Source organism: Papaver somniferum, chromosome 10 (assembly GCF_003573695.1).
Source record: "Papaver somniferum cultivar HN1 chromosome 10, ASM357369v1, whole genome shotgun sequence".
Taxonomy (NCBI): Eukaryota; Viridiplantae; Streptophyta; class Magnoliopsida; order Ranunculales; family Papaveraceae; genus Papaver; species Papaver somniferum.
This window is the reverse complement of record NC_039367.1, coordinates 62,615,058-62,635,711: the sequence shown is the minus strand read 5'-3', so window position 1 is coordinate 62,635,711 and position 20,654 is coordinate 62,615,058. Positions and strand designations below refer to the sequence as shown.

General features: G+C 35.8%; 1 protein-coding gene across 1 annotated transcript; it reads left to right on the top strand.

Annotated features, from left to right (window-relative positions):
* Positions 1-2,536: 2,536 nt before the first annotated feature.
* LOC113318365 (putative beta-glucosidase 41) lies at positions 2,537-6,276 on the top strand. The gene is made up of 13 exons (XM_026566513.1): positions 2,537-2,952; positions 3,062-3,131; positions 3,211-3,269; positions 3,864-3,939; positions 4,014-4,085; positions 4,196-4,283; positions 4,366-4,621; positions 4,711-4,826; positions 4,917-5,140; positions 5,232-5,263; positions 5,356-5,458; positions 5,595-5,703; positions 5,829-6,276. The coding sequence occupies exons 1-13, from the start codon at positions 2,830-2,832 to the stop codon at positions 6,019-6,021; spliced, it is 1,521 nt and encodes a 506-aa protein (XP_026422298.1). The 5' UTR covers positions 2,537-2,829; the 3' UTR covers positions 6,022-6,276.
* Positions 6,277-20,654: the final 14,378 nt, after the last annotated feature.

Sequence of the window (20,654 nt, the reverse complement as noted above, 5' to 3'; positions counted from 1 at the left end):
AAAAAAAAAAAAAAAAAAAACAACGAGCCGAACGTGATCGCGAAGAGCTTGCCAATGACAGGCGTGCTTATGTTCAACTAAAGAAGGATCATGATCACCATATGCTTAGAATATACGGCCGGTGATGGTGCTCCGACTTCAATACAGATGCAACTTAGTGTATTAAGAAGACCCAGATAGAGCAAACTTTAAATTACGTCTTTGTTTTGGGGGTAAAAACGTTTTACTGGGTAAATGGTTAAATGGTGGAGTAGGAAGATGCTAGAAATAGAAAATCTTCTAAACCCTTAAACAAATGCATTGCATACGACTGTACAAGAGATTAATCTGTATGATTACGGCCTAAACCAAGAAATGGTCGTTCCGGTTTCGATTCGGTTAAAAGAGGAGGAAAATGGGAGGCTGAGAATTGAATGATATCAATGGAATTGTATGCCAATGATGGGATATGTTTTACTGCTTTGAAGTTGATTCTTTGAGTTAGAATCGAGAAAAAGCTTTTGTGTCGTGTTTCTGTGATATGGCTGTCATATCATGTCGAATAGGTTGAAAACCTACTTGTAGCATTAGTAGTTAACTCGTTGATTTCATGTAAGTGGTGACAGTTGCAGATAAGCGGAAGACTAGAGAAGTGGAAATCGTGGTGAAACCAGTTCCGCTTCGTTAGGAAGACTTGGTGATTGTAAGACCATTACTCCATTTACTCCTTCAACTGCCAGCACGACTTACTCACTTTCTCATCGTATGTGCATTGTTGTATCACACGTGTTGTAGGACTCCAGACCAACGCCCTAGTGGATATCCCCCATGTGACATTATTGATATTTCGAGCATGATTAAGTCTACTTTATAGATGTGTATTTATTTGGTCAATTGTTGACCTAAATGCTAGTGTTAGCATATTGATGAGTTTAGCATGATCCTCAATGATGAGTCTGGCATGCTTCGTAGAGACTCGTCATGTAGGTGAATGAAGCATAATGTGCCTACTGGGACAACAATGATACTTTTCATACCAAAGATGTAGAGAGTCTGACCGGCATTAATGGTTTTGGCATATCATAGTGCCAGATGAGACAACAATGATACTTAGATGATCTTATCGGATTGATAGGCATATGTCTGATGAGATTGCTGGATCAAGCAGACTAATATACATATGCTTATATATATATATTGATGGGGTTGTGTCAAGTATTTGACAGGAAATCATATAAAGATTAAAATACTAGTGTTAGCAATATTCGTAAAACATTTAATCTCGATCTACTATGTCGAAAGTGGTTCGCATGGAAAAGTAGAGAGATTATGATATTAATTGTGGTAGCAAGACTAATCAAAATCTTAATAGGCAGACCAGTGAAATATTGATAGAAAAAGCAATGAAATATTGTTATTCGAAACAATCAAATAATGGTAACTGACCAATACAGAATAATTGGTTTTTGGACCTAATTAAAATTATGCTCCTCGGAGCATTAAGCATTAAAACCCGATGGTGTAGAAGGAGCAACCAAGGAGTAGTAAAAGGAAAACCGACCAAATGGTGGAAGGCCACCATGGTGCAAAGAGGATCGGCCATGATGGTCGGCTACGGTAGACGGACCAACATGGTGCAAAGAGGATCGACCATGATGGCCGGCCATGGTGGCGTACAAACCATTCCTAATTATTTTCTATTTTGTTGGTTTTCCTGGCATATTTCGGTATACTTCAAAAAAGTTTAATCTTGATCGAAAGACCTAACCTTGATAAAAAAAAAACTAAGTAAGTTTTTAGGTGTAAAGACCAAGATTTATAAATATTAAAATAATGATATTTTAATATACTAAATGATGTAAATACCAAATGGTAGCGGGACAATTCATTTTGATCATCATGGGCATTTTGAATCAAGATTCGATAACATGGAAAAAAAATCAAAAAAAGAGTTTGGTAGAAAGAAAAAGTCCTAGATAAAAAAGTAGAGACCGACCAACCGAGCCGATAGCATAGCCAGCTGACCGGCCGACGCCGGTCTCCCCTAAATCTATTTTTAATTAAAATTTCTTTTATTTTGTTTCCTTTTTCTATCATTATTCTCTTCAAACCATATTTTGATGCGCTCTTTCGAGCATTATTATTTTTTTTTATTTTTTTTGATCAGGGCTTTCGAGCATTATTGGGATGTATCTAATGCTAGTTTTCCTTTACGTTTGATTTGATTTGATTTCTCCCTCATAAATGGAGTCTCCCTCCTCGGACTCTCACAGCAAGAAAAATCTCCACAAATGTCTATATCTATCCATCATTGAATGTTCGACAGAGACCATCCTTTAATCTACTTGTGTATGTTTCCACATCCTCCGTACCATTATAGGATGGTAACAATTCTATACCTCTTGGTTGCGGCATTAGCCAGAATAGCTTTGGTGACGTGGTAGGAAACGTGTAGTACAAATGAATAATAATCTCATTCTTTTCCGTTTCTTTCACTTTCCAGCTTATGATATAAGCAGGCAGGAGCAGCCATTTGGTGCAAGGATATTCTAACAAATCAGAAACCAAATTTATTGTCATCCTGTAACCTTCTTCTTCTTATCCTACGCCACCCCTCTCCCCATCCCCAAGGCGCAAAGTCCATGTCCACCACCTCCTAGCGTGCACTCAAAGGAAAGACTTATAAATCTTTACACCTAAATAAACCCAGACAGGAAAGTTCACGCACAAGGGTGACTGTTACCAATCCTGTTTTTCTTCCAATTTCCTCAATCAAGGCACTCCCAACACTTATATTTAAACTTGTCAGAAATGACAAATTTTCATTTCATTTCTTGAAGGAATTCTGCAATGAAAATCATTTTACTCTTGTTATCAATACTACCTAATATCTTTGCAATATCAGCAACGTCAATCAGTAGAGCAGATTTTCCAAATGGGTTCGTCTTTGGAACAGCTTCTTCAGCTTACCAGGTTTACAGAAATTTCATACTTCTTGTTCTTCTTCTTGCCATCTTATTTTATCAGTAACATAGATATAAAATGTGATCAATGTAAGAAGAAATCTATTTTCTGGTTATAGTTTGAAGGAGGAGTTAATGAAGGGAACAAAGGAGCTAGCATATGGGATACTTTCACCAAACAAAGACCAGGTAATTAAATCTACAACACAAAGTCCTGTAATGAATCAATTTTTGAAATGAATTTATCGAGTTAAGTTGGCATAAACAGGAAGAATCGTGGATTTCAGTAACGGAGACATAGCAGTTGATCAGTATCATCGTTTTAAGGTACGCAAATTTGAAATGGAAACAAATAGGCAGAATTAATCCAACCATAGAAGTGCCATAGAAGACTTGATCCTTGCCCTTCCTGAGTTCCTGAAGAAAAAGATAAACGATAATGCATTTCAACAACTCCATTAAACTACTTTTAAAAAAGTCTTTGCAGGTTAAATGTTTTAAATGATCCCCAGTGTTTGACTCTGCAATATATTACACTTGTTCACTGCCAAAATGATTCCATTTAGATAAGACTGGTTAGTGCTATACGACACAAAATAAAAGAATCTAACTCAAGGCTCTATTTTAATGATACTAGTGTTCTACCTGCAATTTTTTGCTAGCTAGTATTCTAAGTTTCTAACTAGAAGCAGACGCCTTACGCATCTCTAACAGATAGTCGTGGCTATTAAAACCCACAATATGAGGTCGAAACTCGTCTAAGTCTGATTTCTGACAAATAAAAACTACCAATTTTCTACACAGGTAGAAATAGTATTCTAACAAAAAATTGCCTAAGAGATTTTCAGCTAATAAAATGCGAGTGTAAAAGTGATAAATTACTTTTTACTAATCATCTTTGCGAAAATTTAAATTTTACAGGATGATGTCAACTTAATGAAGGACTTGGGAGTGGACGCTTATAGATTTTCAATATCATGGTCGCGGATATTTCCCAGTGAGACATGGACTTCACTCAGTTATTGTTTCTACATAATTGTACTTCTGTTTTTATATCCTAACTCTTAACAGATGGAACTGGAGAACCGAATCCGGAAGGAATAGAATACTACAACAACCTTATAGATGCTTTGCTGGTAAAAGGTCACTCATCCATAATAACCCTCATATACAATTGGGATATGAAGAATTTTAACCCATATACGAATATACTAGAAGTCTTTTTTTCTACTGATTTTTCGTGTCCCTATCAGGAATAAAACCATATGTCACTCTCTATCACTGGGACCTTCCACAGGCACTTGAAGATAGATATGATGGATGGCTGAGCAATCAGATAATGTAAGTTAATGAAAGTAAGCAAAAATGAAGAAGTCAATGTAATATTTCCTGCCAATCAGTTAAACTCTTGACTTACCTGCAGAGAAGACTTCAATCGGTATGCTTATACCTGCTTTGAAGCTTTTGGCGATAGAGTGCAATACTGGATCACCTTCAACGAGCCTCATGGATTTGCACTTCAGGGTTATGACAGTGGTCTTCAAGCCCCGGGGAGGTGCTCCATTCTGGGCCGCTTATTATGTAAGAAGGGGAAATCATCAACTGAACCATATATTGTTGGTCACAATATCCTCTTATCTCATGCTACTGTATATCGTACTTACCAACTTTATTTCAAGGTAATAAATCTCCCAAACTTGAGATAGAGTAACAGTTATATTTGCACAAAGGAATGAATTGAAAAGAGGTCATTTACTTGCTCTTTCAGAAAAGACAGAGGGGAAAAATTGGAATAGCTCTTGATTCCAAATGGTATGTACCGGTAAATGATGTTGATGAGGACAGAGATGCTGCACAAAGGGCGATGGATTTTGGGCTTGGATGGTAATATATTATAGATAAAGTGTCTTACAAAGAAAACCTCTCAAACTGCAACATTATTTATCAGTACATAACACTAGCTGCCGTGATCAGGTTCTTTGATCCCCTATACTATGGCGAATATCCTCTCTCGATGCGGAAGCTGGTAGGTGAGAGATTGCCAAAGATCACAGCCGAGACGTCCAGATTGTTGTTGGGGTCATTCGATTTTCTGGGCCTAAATCATTACACTACATTATATGCAAGAAATGACCGATCTAGGATCATGAAAATGTTACTACAAGATGCTACATCTGATGCTGCGGTCATCACGTCGTGTAAGAGAGCTCTCCTGTAAAGTAATTTACATAACTCTTATTGTGCTTGAACTCAAATAGCAACTACTTATATTGGTATATAATGTTGCAGCATATCGGCATGGAATAGCAATAGGAGATAAAGTATGTACTGACCTATACCAGAACTACTCCTGCCTAGTATTTGCTATTGTAGGCTCCAAACTGACTACTACACTCGTGGTTTCTTTCTTCAGGCTGCCTCCAACTGGCTGCATATAGTACCATGGGGCATAAGGCAAATAGCAAATTATGTGAAGGATAAGTACAACAATCCACCAGTTATTATAACTGAAAACGGTGAGTAAATACATACCTTCAAGCTTCGGCACAAATCTTCTGTAAAACATTGTTATTGAGAAATAATATACTTTCTTGTTTTTTTATTCTCAACTGATCAAACATTAAGTAATGTATTTTATCTTTACTGGTGCAGGTATGGATGATCCTAATAGTCATTCGACAACCTTAACTACTGCTTTACAAGATGATAAGAGGATTAACTTCCACAGAGATTATCTTTCAAATTTATCTGCTGCAATAAGGTTAACCCAACTCCGTATTTGTTTATAAGGTTTTTCAACAATGTTTTAGTGCTAAAACTGAAGAATCAATTCCTCTTGTTTGGTCCCTTGTACCCTTCACATCTACTAATAGTTTCCTACTACAGGCAAGATGGCTGCAACATAAACGGTTATTTCGTATGGTCACTACTAGATAACTGGGAATGGAACTTTGGCTACACTGTTCGATTTGGTCTCTACTTTGTGGACTACAAAAACAACTTGACAAGGATCCCAAAGTCATCCGTTCAGTGGTTCAAAGGTGTCCTTAAACAGCCAGAATCTTATTCAGCTATTTAAATATATGTCTTTTTGAGTCTCATATAAACCACATTCTTAAAAGTTCACAATCATTAGGGACATGTATACAAGATCTTGTAGTAGAACATCAACCATGAACAGACACGGTTGGGTTTGTAAAGAAATTTCACACACGATCAATTGAAAGGTCAAGCACAAACACAAAATTGTATAGTCTGAAAATAAAAGAATGGTCCAGGTTATCTGATCCTCAATACATTACATAATTAACACAACATCTCAGATTGTTTCAAACAGGTCATCTTCCCTTTTTAATTTTGTTTTTCTAATGCTAAGTTTTTCAATTTCTAATGCTATCAAATCCAGCTTACAAGGAAAATGGAGAAACATGAAAGCATCCCCCAAATGATTATATTATATAACAGGTTCTACTTTGTGGCATTTACAGTGGCAATTGATTGGATCAAGTCAAATACGAAAACCAAAAAGAAACATAATAACATGTAGAAGGCCCTAGAAAATAAATAATATGCAGAAGGATCTTCTAATTTGATAAACTACTAATCAAGAGGCTGCAACCGGAATGCGTAGACCCAGTTAAATCATTAGTCATAAGCTACATATTTCAGTGATCAAAGTGGATTTCACTTACAAGATCAAGCAAGAGCAAGTAAACCACTTTAATCCACTTCAGATGGCAACTTTAACAGAGAGCAGATTCCCATATAATTCTTTACCCTTCTGCTTCTTTATTCCCTTACAAGTCCGTCAACCCTGCAAGAGATCAAGGTGCGCTAAGACAACTGATACACACTAGGAATAAAGCTCAGGTGGTTAAATTACCTCTGACAGATTGAGCTTGTTCACAGCCATTCGCCATTTTCACAAAGAAGGAACAAAAGCCTCTTAAGCTGATCGACTCGGGAAGAGAATTCATTGCTCATCAACTCATTATAAACCCTCTTACCCTAATTTAGATTCCCAACTTCGCAGAACCTTTCAGTCAGTGCATTTTAACTACAAACGTCGCTTTAATTCGGTAGAATCCAGTTCAACTAACTTACCTGCCTCTGAAAGTCTATCCACAAGAACTAATCCCCTAACCCTCTACATTCTAACACTCAATATCAGGAACAAGATTACACTTTTTTCATTCTAGCCCAGATCATTTCACCATCAGAAAACCGACCATCGCCAAAAAAATCCTTTCAGGAGCATGCTGAATGCAACCCAATATTAGGGGTTAACCTAGTTTTATTCCGATGCATTCAGCATTGAAAGAGAAGAATCTAAAGAAGCTATTTTACAAAAAGCTTGGTTTAACGAGGAATTTAATCGGACAAACTCTTCAAAATTCTCTGAATCCAGACACTTAGAAGATCTAACAGTTGCATTTCCATTCAGGCAATTCATCAAACATCTTTGGAGGCGTGGTTCTAACTGCGAAATCATCTTTGGTGGTGATATTATCCTTTTTCTGTTTTTCAGGATTTCTTTGACGACAATCTTCAGGTGGAGGTCGCCTGCGACCTGGTAAATGAGACATTTGCTACAAAATTAATCGCGTTTAGAAGATTTTCAACTGTAATTTGAGGTTTCGTTTTTTCAAATGCAGTAAGAACAGGTCATGATCGTACAGTCTTTTTGGATACCACCGAAAGAAGTCACTTTTGGATTTTTAAAAAGCAACACAGCCGTATGTAAGTTTGGGAACACAAGTTGCAAACGTAGAAGCAGAAAAATCAAAAAAGTACTTAATTCCGATTTTTGGAATTGACTTTTACTTCTTGTAGTATCCAAACACCCTCTTAAGAACTAAAAAAAAGGTATGTCCCGGAAAACAGAAATGCAAGCCAGTGTTTGCGGAAATATGTGAAAGGTGATGGGCAAAACAACCCTAGCGCCATATTAAAACCGGCTCTAGACAAAAATACTTCTTAGTTTGTTTTTTTTTAATCAGAATTACCAAAACACTCTATATAGCCTGACGCAGTTCGGAACTATCAAAAAAAAAAAAATTAAAAAAATGAACCAAAAGGCCCAAAATTACTTTTGGGATGTTGTTGCATTAGATAAAAATAAATAAATAAATAAATAATCGTATTGAACTAATTTTTAATAAGAGGGAGGATCTATGACCAATCTTATATGGAATCTATCCATTCAAAATTGAACCAATTTCTCTTTAGCGTCCAAATGACAACAAATCTGAACCTAGTAATTTGATGACATGTTAAATAATATGTCATTGCGTATTAGTTGTTAATTATAGCTAGTTTAGTTAGATTAAATCTAAATTATAATTAGTTTTGTTAGGTATTCAGAGCTCTCGATTATTTTAGAAGAATAGTTTAATAATATACTCTTTTTTCATTTCAAAAACCAACCCAGAATCAAGAAGATCTAAGTCTAACAACTACCGATTTTACTTGTAGCTTACAAATTAATTGACGGGTACACTGCAGTCGGCACCTACTTTGATTTATATGCTCCAATTCTAAGAACAATATTGGAATTAATCCAAAGAAAAAGATAGACTTTATACACGGGATAAGCCAAATCTTGCTAATTTTGGGCACTGAAAGCTTGTTTACTTTTGAATTCGAATTGGGAAGATATTGGATTTGGTTTCAGCCGATTGTTGCACTTTAGTAGTTCTAAATAAGGGGGCTATACATCGGCAAGAAATTTACAATATCATGTTGATTCTAACAAAATCAATAGTTATTGCCTTTTGAATATATATTGTCCTAACTTATTCTCTCCACCAAACAACACATATTTATTTCATCTACTTAACCTATCCAACTTTTTTCTCTACAGGTATCGCATTGTGTGACTCAAATGAATATTTGGTCATAATTAAAGCTTGGTATAATCAAATTTCTTATGAAGACATCCAAGTCGAAACAGTTCCAATCGATACCTTTTGAAGCGGGTGATATACCAATATGGGCGAGATTATCAAAATTCGAGAAGTGGATCAATGCATAAAATACATGATAAGTACCAAGTAATCCAGAAAGGGATAACACATTATGTAGCCATATAATATAGGATTTTTAGCCATAGCACTTTAGACTTGTCGATTCAAAGTTTTATAAATAATTTTTGCATTTGTTTTATATAAGCTAAGTTATTGGTTTTCTAATTAAATACTAACAAAGTAAGTTTTTATTTATTTATTTTTTTGTGGGAGAGATTCACAAAACGACCTTACTCTCATGATAAAGGAATACAATTCAAATTTACTGAATGCTATCAATTTATATAGGAAATATTCCATAGGTTGACCTGTCTGGCGCACTCAGCGGTCCCGCCGAAGATTCTGTTAAAGTTTGAGATAAAGTTAGTATTTTTTATTAGATTTTGTGGCTACACCATATGTAACTCCTTACTAGATTAAACCCGCCCGCTACGACCGCCTATATGATTAAAAAGCTTGTTGCGCATACTAAGTGTAACCGTAAATGTTGTTGTTCACTAATAGGATGTGATATCAACAAACACCTAACTACTGTAGAAATAATTCATACTGAATTCTACTGACCAAGGTGTAAAAACTCAACTAAATGATAACAACAACTTCCGAAATTCTTATCCCATCGAAAACTCCTTAAGGCATCATCGTATGAGTAATTAAGTAAAATCAACATTTTAAGAACAAAAATAAAAGAAAGTAATTTGCATGATAAATTAATGGTGAAACTCGCGATGAAATACATACATTCACGGCAAGTAAGCAACATATCATACTCATAATTCCCTAGCGTCCGAACATTTACTTGCGAGAGGAATAACTTACATCATGGTGCCTGATCGTCATTCTACAATTAAAGTTTCATGAATAATGTTCAACTTTACATATCAAATGACGTCTCTAAATAAAATACAATCTCCGTTCTATTTATGAACTCGTTTATCACGTAAACAACAAGCAACCATATTACTTTTACATATGGTTGGCTACTTCTCAAATCATTAGGTCGTTTTGGTTTATAGAAAATGAAGGAAGCATCATTATACCTAATCTTTTGATGATGACTAACATATATTTTCCCGACACCAAAGGTCTTTGTTTGCCTACGACCCTTGATTATATATATATTATTTTATTTTATTTTTTAAATTGAGACTGTAGGATTTACTTGCATATTCACCATTTTTAAACCTATTAAATAAATTTCGCTAATCTAAATAGTTAATGTTTACCTTTGCATACTAATGCACGATAAACACGCAACAAAAATAATTAAACTAACATATTGCAAATTCCAAATAGGCCTTTTAGTATAAATACCAAAATAAAATGTAAAAAAAAAAGTGACAATCAGCGTAGAAAAAAAAACTTGTCTTGGTGCGGGAATCCCACCTCTATTTTCGACCCATCTCACGTGCAAAAAAGAAGTTTCTTCACTTATCAAGAAAATCAACGCGGTTACTTGTTTGCTGCGAAACCTCTTTAATATTGCGTTATACACACAAAAAACTAGATAAAAAGATAATGCAAGTAAAGGAAAATTGAAAAAAATAATATTGTAGCACCATTTACAAAAATGACTAACAGACAACCACCAACAACAGGCTACAGAAGCATCCTGCAACTGAAGAAATGTTAAAAAGTATTTGCTTAGTTTTGATTTTTAAACCAAAAGAGGATTGACATACCATTTCGCACTCCCAACCTCTGCAACATATAAATCACCACATTCTATTTTCGTATATTTGTTCCAATCACCGCAATGGTAGTTTCCCATTTCGTTATGTTTTCTTTCTTGCTTCACCACGAAGTTTCAAGTCCATAGCTCTCATACATTTGAGATAGTTGCCGAGCACACATATCAACATAACATAAGAACCACTGGAGAGATGAAACTGTTAGTCCTAGAAAAAACTATCATTTATAAGCATAATTCGCTCAAAAGATTAATAATTATTAAGAAACAAAAGAGGAAAAAAAAACGATTTAGGGACCTCTGAAGTTTTCCATACAAACATAAATCAAGCAAAACCACAAAAAATTACAGACATTAGAATTCCAAATTATAATTCCACAAAATTTTCCAAATTATTAAATTTGCAAATTAACCTAAATCCAATTCACATTTCAATCTAAATTGACTTAATTAACTCTTATTTAACAAACCTCCTGAGAGTTTCAACCTTAAGGACCCTAATTTTCAGTCCCGTCAGGTTGTAACATGTATAATAAAATTTAATAAGAGTAAAAAGATAAAGCGATGTTACAAACCTTTTTAGCGAATACTATTTCGTAATGTTGATCGAAATGAACAAAATTCTTCTTCTCTAAATAGACTGAAAATAATGGTGATGGTTGTTAAGAGGGGAAAACGAATAGGGTGGTGGTGGTTATGGTGGTGATGAAGCTGATGATGGTGGTGGCGATTCATACATCGATTTGGTGGTGGTGGTGTTTCTGGTAAAGGAACGACTGTCTTTGGAAACACATAGATGTTAGTGAGTTTTGTCGAAAGAGATAAAACCACGTAGGGGAATTTTCATCAAATGAAAGTAACGAAACAGCCTTACATGGATTTTTTTCCTATGATGAGAATCTTTTACGGAATACTTTTCCGATGACACTAATTTAAAATAACGAGATCCAACGACTGATTATAGTTAAATTTTTTTACTTTTTATTAGTCTTGTTGTCATTAAGGACGTATATTAACACTAATTTTAGCAATATATCTTATGTTTTAACAACTCTATGTCTAATTAAATAACAATTTTTTTAAATATTTGTTTATTCGAAACCGATAACTATTAATAGGAGGAAAAAAGGAGAATGTCGTGTGGTTGGAAAAACTAACATACCTTAGTGATAAGTACAATAACACCCAAAATTGTCGGATAAAAACATATTGTGAAAAGTTTTGTGTGTAATCACTTATTTATACATGTGTAAACGCTAATTTTAAAACATAAACATTTCATGCTATCATGTTGTGGGTGAAAAATACTAGAGAAAACAACCTACGGGTTCAGAACCTAAGATATTTTATGTTGTCATGCCTATGCATCGTGCTTAAACAGTCTTAGATGTAAACATCTAACCCATGAAACCACATATAACAAAGTAGCATGCAAAAAAAGAAGTACACAATAGAAAATATTTATCAGCAAAATTACATTAACTACAAAAGAGGCAAAGAAACTCACATCAATAACACAATATTTGATTGCGTTTGGGCATAGATCCTTATAATTAGCTTTGCCACGTGGAATATAAAATCGATCTTAGTCAAGCTACTCTCTTCGCTTGGAATTTATTAAATGTAAAACAAAAACAAGAAAGAGTATAATTAATGAATAATAGCCAAGACAACGCAGATGAAATTTCTTGCTTTCACATGTCATTGTTACGTTTTCAGTAAATATGATTATGACAACAGAACATATACAGTTCCAAAATGGGGAAAATGCTGAGATGTTACCTCATATTGATTTTTCTTGGATTTGGAAGGAAAAAACAAGACAAAGAAATTGAACTTCATATAGATTCCAGTTTGAACCATTATCATGCTCATAGAATCAGGTAAAGAAACTGTAATCACAAACATTTACCGAGGATGTGGAGTGCATATTTAGTAAAACATCAAAAAATATATTTTTAAAGATAAGCCAAAATAATAGACAACTTGGTAGAATTGCGCAGTAGACATTGCTTAGTAGTTTCGATTTAGTGTATTATGAAAGCACTTTGAAGACCTTAAAATTTTAGATTTTTAATAAACTAGTCGAATCATTCACAACAACTGAAACTCGCAAATTCTTGTCATATGCAAACCTAATTCTGCTTTTGACATGTCGAAGTTAGGATGTACCAGACAGACACGGTGTTCTGCATATGCATAAGATTTGACATAAATAGGATATCATGATTACTATGGTGAACTAGTCTATCAACAGTAGTGCCAGTCGTTAATAGCCAAAAAATGCTCTCGGGTAAAACAATACACTGTCGAAGTACTTTTTTAAGTTCGAGGATCAAAATCATACAAAACGATCATAAACCAAGAAGTTGTCCATTTACGTTTTGCTTCGGTTACAAAGAGAGAAGATGACTTGATCTTAAGGGAGAAAAAACAGAGAAAGTTGAGGAATCACAATGGTGATGAATTGTTTGTGTGTAAGGTTGTCCAACTATCGAAGAAGCAGAGCTTGAGAATGATAAGCTTGTTCTGTTTTGTTAAACAGACAAATGAGACTATTTATAGTTGTAATGGATAATATATTGTTTCCTCGTAAGTAGTGGAGGTTGTGAAGATATGAAGAAGTGGAGATAGTAGAGATAGTGGTAAAGCAAATCCCATCATGCTAGGGAAGTTTCCAGAAGCTTGTAAACCATTACTCTATCACTCCTTTAGCCTCTCTTAACCGTCACCACTACTTGTTACTTCCTCATCGTGGGGTGTTGCCATGCCGCATGTTGTTGTAAACCACCAGACCAATACCTCATGAAATCCCCCCATGTAACATGTTTTGATTTCTCATGGGAATTAGTAAAGTCATGAACGAGAATAATAAGAAGTTTATTGTAAGACGACCAAGTTGATAGCTAGTCAAGTCGTGGTGCGGGGAACAACCAAGTTGATAGCTAGTTAAATCATGGCGTAGGGAACGACCAAGTTGATAGTTAGCCAGTCGCGGTACGGAGCACGACCAAGTTGATAGCTAGTCAAGTCGTGGCAAGGGGAACATCCAAGTTGATATCTAGCCAAATTATAGTGCGGGGCACGACCAAGTTGATAGCTAACCAAATCGTGGAATGGGGCATAACCAAGTTGATAGCTAGCCAAGTCGTGGCACAGGTCATAGACAAGTTCATAGCTATCCAAGTCACCGCGAGGGACGACCAAGTTGGTGGTTTGGGACGCCGACCAAGTTGGCATGTCCGTAGGACGCGGCTCATGTTGTCCCGGGACGTTGGCCATGTTGGCCTGGCTATGGGACGCGGCCCATGTTGTCTTGGAACGTTAACCATGTTGGCATGGGACGTTGGCCATGTTGGCCTGGCTATGGGATGCGACCAATGTTGTCCCGGCACGTTGGCCATGTTGATTTTCCAACTTATCTTGGCTACTTGGCCATGGCCAAATGTAGTTGGCGTTGGCACTTTGTTTGTATCATATATAACATTTTCAAGGAATTCATCCATGGAAGTTCTGCGACTCTAAGTGATGTTCAATGTAATCTAGTTATAATAGTACTTTTATTCAAAATGGCATAGTAACTCATTTTGAATATTTATAATTTGTACTATTAATATACACCGATTAATACGTGATTGTTCGTATGGTCGGGCATAAAATAATAAGAGATCAGCCAAGTGAAACTCTAAAATCTTGCAAGCATAATTTGGAAAAGTGGGGGTACAACAACCTCACCCAATAACGCTTAGAAATCTGTATGGACTAACTCCAATATACTTTTAAGAGAATCAACTAGACAATCAGACTCAGTCTTAATAAAAAGTATATCAAAGAGTTATATCTCAATTCTCGATTCAATACTTACTCAAGCAAATAAAAATTTGCGAGTCTAATTGAATACAAGAGAAATTAACTTGAACGGTACCAAAGACCAATGTTCAAGGATCAATCAATTTCAATTAACAACCAAAGGTCGTATTTCCCAATTGATTGATTCAACGCACAACCTGTGATATTTCAGTTATATAACAAAATATAATGCGGAAAAGAAATAACACAGACACCAGAAGTTTTGTTAATGAGGAAACCGCAAATGCAGAAAACCCCATGACCTAGTCCAGATTGAACACACACTGTATTAAGCCGCTACAAACACTGGCCTACTACAACCTAACTTATTTTTGGACTGTAGTTGAATCCAAATCAATCTCACACTGATCCAAGGTACAATTGTGCTCCTTACGCCTATGATCCTAGCAGGATACTACGCACTTGATTCCCATAGATGATCTCACTCACAACTAAGAGTTGCTACGACCCAAAGTCGAAGACTTTAATAAATAAATCTGTATCACACAGAAAAGTCTATAGGAATAGATAAATCTGTCTCCCACATAAATACCTACAAGTTTTGTTCCGTATTTTGATGAATCAAGGTGAACAGAAACCAATTGATAACCCGGACTTATATTCCCGAAGAACAACCTAGAATTATCAATCACCTCAGAATAATCTAAATCGTATGATGGCGAAACTAGATATTGTGGAATCACAAATGATGAGACGAAGGTGTTTGTGACTAATTTTCTATCTTTCCTATAAGAGAAATTAATCTCGAGCCAATTTTACAATTGTACTCAATACGATATAAACATCAAGATCAGATCATGCAACTACAGAGAAAATAGTTGGGTCTGGCTTCACAATCCCAATGAAGTCTTCAAGTCGTTAACCTACAGGGTCTCGGTAGAAACCTAAGGTTAAAGGAAAATCGACTCTAGCTTATACAAATAGTATCACACAGTAGGTGCGGGAATTAGGTTTTCCAGTTGCTAGAGTTCTCCTTTATATAGTCTTTCAAATCAAGGTTTGGAATCTAAGTTACCTTGGTAACAAAGCATTCAATATTCACCGTTAGATGAAAACCTGATTAGATTCAAGCTAATATCTTTCAACCGTTAGATCGAATTTAGCTTGTTATACACAAATGAAATGCACGTTCATTTAGGTTTGTGTAACCGTACCTAAACATGTACACCTAGTTGGTTCAACAGTAGTTAACCAAATGGTTAGCCATATGAGCAATTTCATATCAACCATATTCATCTTCACCATAACTAGTTCAAATGACTCAAAAGAACTAGTTAGAGAGTTGTTCAATTGCTTAGATCTCATATAAACAAGACACAATAGAAGCAAAAACTTCACTCAAACCGATTCATGAACTTTATAGCCACGGTTTGCAAATATGCATTCCTTAGTTTATACAAGTTTAAGTTCACGAATAAACCGTTCTTAGAAAATAACCCACTCAACTATGCATACCGGTACGCATACTTAAGTATCCGGATTAAGTTTGTTTTCAGTTCACAAACTCCAGCAGAAATTCATGGGACGTGAACTTCCGACAGTACGCGTACATGTACGCGGACTTTAGTTCCGGTTATCCTGAGCAGCAAAGTACGTATACTTTGGTTCAAGGATTTTGGACTTACACAAGTATGAGTTCACATACAATGTTTACATCCATTCTTATATGTTCTAAACTCTCATTTCAATCATTGAAACATTCTTAGATGATGTTAAATAGAGGTTACTCACACACTATTCTTCATCAAAGCGATTTTCAAGATATTGAAATAATCAACATGACTTTCGTCACTTGTAAAGATGAACTTGACCAAAGCGAAAGCTTACCAACGCATATTTAGAGAAATAGATAAGCGAGATAAACTCGGTTCGAAATAGCAAATGTGTATAATCGAAGTCTATATAGCAATACGACTTTTGTCTCAAGATAGGAGATAAAGTAGATAGACTTTTGAGTGATAGATAAGTTCAAGTCTCCATATACCTTTTAGTCGATGAAGTTCCACCAGTTCCTTGAGTAGTTCTTCGTCTTTGTATGATGATCGTCGTGGAGTCTAGAGCTCAACTACACTTTCTATCCTAGTCTGAGACTTAGCTATAAGTAGAATAGAAATCAAGACTTATAGTTTTGACAACTAAACTTGACAAACAAGCTTGAGATAACAACACTTGTGAGTTCGACCGAGCAGTGCTCTAACATAATTAAGGCTATTATAGCCATTAGCTGGATACGCATTCTCAATTCTCTTGCGAAATACAAATGTAGAAGTACGAATCTATAATTATGATGCCGGGTCAGGAATTTATGCATATTTTATTTCATGTTTCTGCAGTTGGGAAGAGGCAATATTACAATTTTCTCCCTTGTAAAAAAATCCACCATCAACAATAAGTCTCATGCTTACAGCGGAACCGCAGTGTTTCGTAGTATGCACTAGTTATATAGATGGTAACATTGACACTACAGAATATCAAAGAAATTTGAAGTTTATAAGAAAAAGAGTGAGTACAGATCTTTCTTTTCAATGTCATGAGGGGCATGCCCACCTAAATTAGTCCGGAAAACCTCGTTTTGGCCGGCTTCAACAAACGATTAGTATCAATGTTTCATGACAAATGTTGCGACCAGGTTAGAACAGGTATGACGTTTGCGTGAGCAGAGACATTGACTGGAGTTGGCATGGTCTTTCATGGGAGTAAAGATGTTAACTGGAGTTAGTACGACCATTCATGGGAGAAAAGGTGTCCACGACCACTGAATTTGGTGGGACGAGATGAGTGGTGGCCACGGCCGTGAACCTTGGCGGAACCAGCAGTGGTGGCCACAACTACGAACCTTGGCAGGACGAGACGAGCAGTGGTGGTCGCGACCACGAACCTTGGCAGGACGAGACGAGCAGTTGTGGCCACGATTACAAACCTTGGCAGAACATGATAAGAGACTTAGTATTGTAGGCTTTGCTCGGCCGTCGTGGCCCAAAAAGGGATTCTCCCCTTTATAACTCATGTATACGTGAGTTTATTCCCTTTTGTTTTTTTTTCTTCCAATGAAACAACTTTTCCCTGATTCTGGAAACTCGTTCATTATTGCTCGCTTGATCGTAAGTGCGACCTTGGTCTATTGACTTGGGATTTAATATTAAACTCTCTTGTAAGCAAGTAGTAAACTCTGGTGCTTAGGATTTAACTAAGCATTGCTAAGTGCTAGTGATGATATCATAGAGTTGATGACAGACTCTAGCTCATGATGAGGCTAGCAGTAGACTCTAATATTTTTATTTTAGATTTTAGCACATCATTTCTTGAATTACAGAAGATTCTTCGGCTTTGTCTTGTATCAATCATCACAAAAGAAGTATCTAAACCTCATCTAATAGTCATTTTCATTCCTGAATTTGACTACGTTCATCGGTCAAAACCTGATACACACTCTCAAGATAATTGTACTGCCCTCTTTTGTGAGAAAGTCAGGATGTCTCTTTTTATCAAAAGAGTTTCCTTGTGCAGTACTGAACATTATCTGCAAAGACTGTGTGTTATAATTTGTGAACGAAGAAATCAAGAACACAAAGTTTCATGTGCTCTTTTTAAGTTCTTTGAAAAACTTATAAAAACAGTCCTTTGGGTTTCTCTCAATACTGGAAGTTGTAAAAGTTGTTGGATAGAAACTCTCTCTTGGTTTCGTGGTGTGCAAGGATGGTTTTATCTTTTGTTCACAATGAGTTGCTCGTTAAAGGGTTGTTGAGCTTTGCTCCAATTCTCTTTTTCGTAGTTTGTTTAATTATGATGTTTCAAAACAAACGAGTCCTTGTTGTACACGTACGGTTCACGTTCCCTGGTCTCGTAACCATTACGTGTTTGAACCGTGTTCCATAACGTGTTTTGACGGTTCATATACCACCATGTGACATATAAAAGAGGAAGAACTCACTTCATTTGTTTCACCTCTTATTCCCTAAAGTTCAAGTACGAAAAACAAATCCCAAGAGTTCGTAAACTCTCAATCACTATAACCTCAATATTTTTGGGTGTTCTTTTTACCTTTGTGTTGGAAGCATGAAATCATTCGACGAGATTGTCTTTAATTCTTCAAATTATCTGGTTCCGGAGCTTCACCATTAACGACAGTTCACGTACTTGGTAAGTCCTTCATCATTCTTTGGTCTTTATGGCTCCTTGGAAAAGATTGAATCATGGTGAGAGTTCGGGTACTAATGCTAGTTCAAATAGGAGGTTGGTTGATAGTGATGATTATTTTGGTGTAGACGTTTAACAACCATACCTTGATGCTAGTCGTCGAATTAGTTTTATCAACATTTCTGTCAGGGACAAATATAATAAACTCTATAGTGGTCATTTTGTCATGGAAAGGGCATATGATCGGTCGGTTCAGGAACCATATTTTCACATATTCATGAACCAGTTTGAGTGGGGTGATATTCATAAGGGTTTGAGGGAATCATATCCTGAGATGACCTGTGAATTTTGTGCTAATCTTCATGAACCCAACGATACCAACTGATGTTTCAAGAATATGGTCAAAGGCACAATGTTTGAGGTTAACCGTGGTGTCATAGCTGAGTTATTAAACTTTCCTTTATATCATTCTTTTGATGTTCCTCAACCAGAAGGTCAGAGACCAAATAAGAATCAGTTGTCTGAATTGCTCATAGGAAAGAATGTGCCATGGATAAAAAGCAAACTCCCTGTGGATAATGTAAGGTTTTATTTGAAGATTTTTGGTAAGCTAGATGTGGCTAACTTAATTCCCAGTACGCTCGACAAAAATCTCTGAAGCAGAACTCTGGCCGAGTTGGTTTACCATCTTGTTTCTGGTGAAGAGGTTGATTCATGTGGATTAATTGTTCGTCAAATGATTCATATGGATTTACAAAAGAAAAACCCTGGTTTTCCATGCCTCATCAGCCGAATTTGTAGTCAATTTAATATTGCTCAGCTTGGAACTTGTGTTGGTACTCCATCTCTCTTGAGCCAGACAAACATTAAAAAAAAAAAGAAACCTGTCAATCCCGAAGTTGCTCTTCTTCTTCAAAGGAATGAGTGCTTGGAGATACAGTTGGCTCATGCTGTGACGGTCCATCCAGACTTAGCTGAACCAATATCTAAGATTGCTGAGGATTTTTGTCGCGATCTGGATTAGTGTCTTTTTCTTCATATTGTCATGTCAAGTTCAAACTCTTTCTTATGTTATTTCTGTTGAGCTTCTTATGTTGAACTTATTAACACTGTTATTTTTCGACTAGGTGAAATCATCAAAACAAAGTTGATATGTCCTTTTTTATTCATGAAGTATCTCTATGAGAATTTCATTATGATCCCACTAGTTTTCGTACCTTTTCTAATTTATATTGACAAAAAGGGGGGAGAATTATTGTGTAGTTCACACTACAAATACATATGGTTTACGGATATGTAAGGGGGAGTGGTTTTTATTGTGAGATGAAATATTGACTAAGGGGTAGCGATACATATCACCATAGTATTGTTGTCAAAGTTGTGATACAATTGAACTTTGATGTCGTGTAATAATACTATGACACTGTATAACAATGATTAAGAGCTATTGTTTTCTCATTGTTATTGCATGGATCTTCAACAACTATGATGTTGAGTTGAACATGTTCAGAATCACTTGAGTACTTGGAAGTGACGAAGATTTCGAGTAATGTTGAAGAACCAAGGAAATCAAGCATTTGGATGATAAGCTATAAAGTTTATTTATTTTATAATCCATATGTATTGATAGTTTTATCACTAAAATTGACAAAGGGGGAGATTGCTAGAGCACTTCTCGGTCGAACTCGCAACCGTTTGTATCTCAAGCTTATTTTGTCAAGTTTAGTTGCCAAAACTATAAGTCTTGATTTATAGTCTACTTATAGCTAAGAGCCTAAGTCTCGGATTAGGATAGAAAGTGTAGTTGAGCTTTAGACTTCACGACGTTCATCGATTGAAGACGAAGAAATACTAAGGGAAGCTTGTGGAACTTCATCAACAAAAGTTATGTGGAGACTTGAACTCATAGATCACTCAAAATTATATATACTCTATTTCTTATTTGATACAAAAGTTGTATAACTATATAAACTTCGATTATACACATTT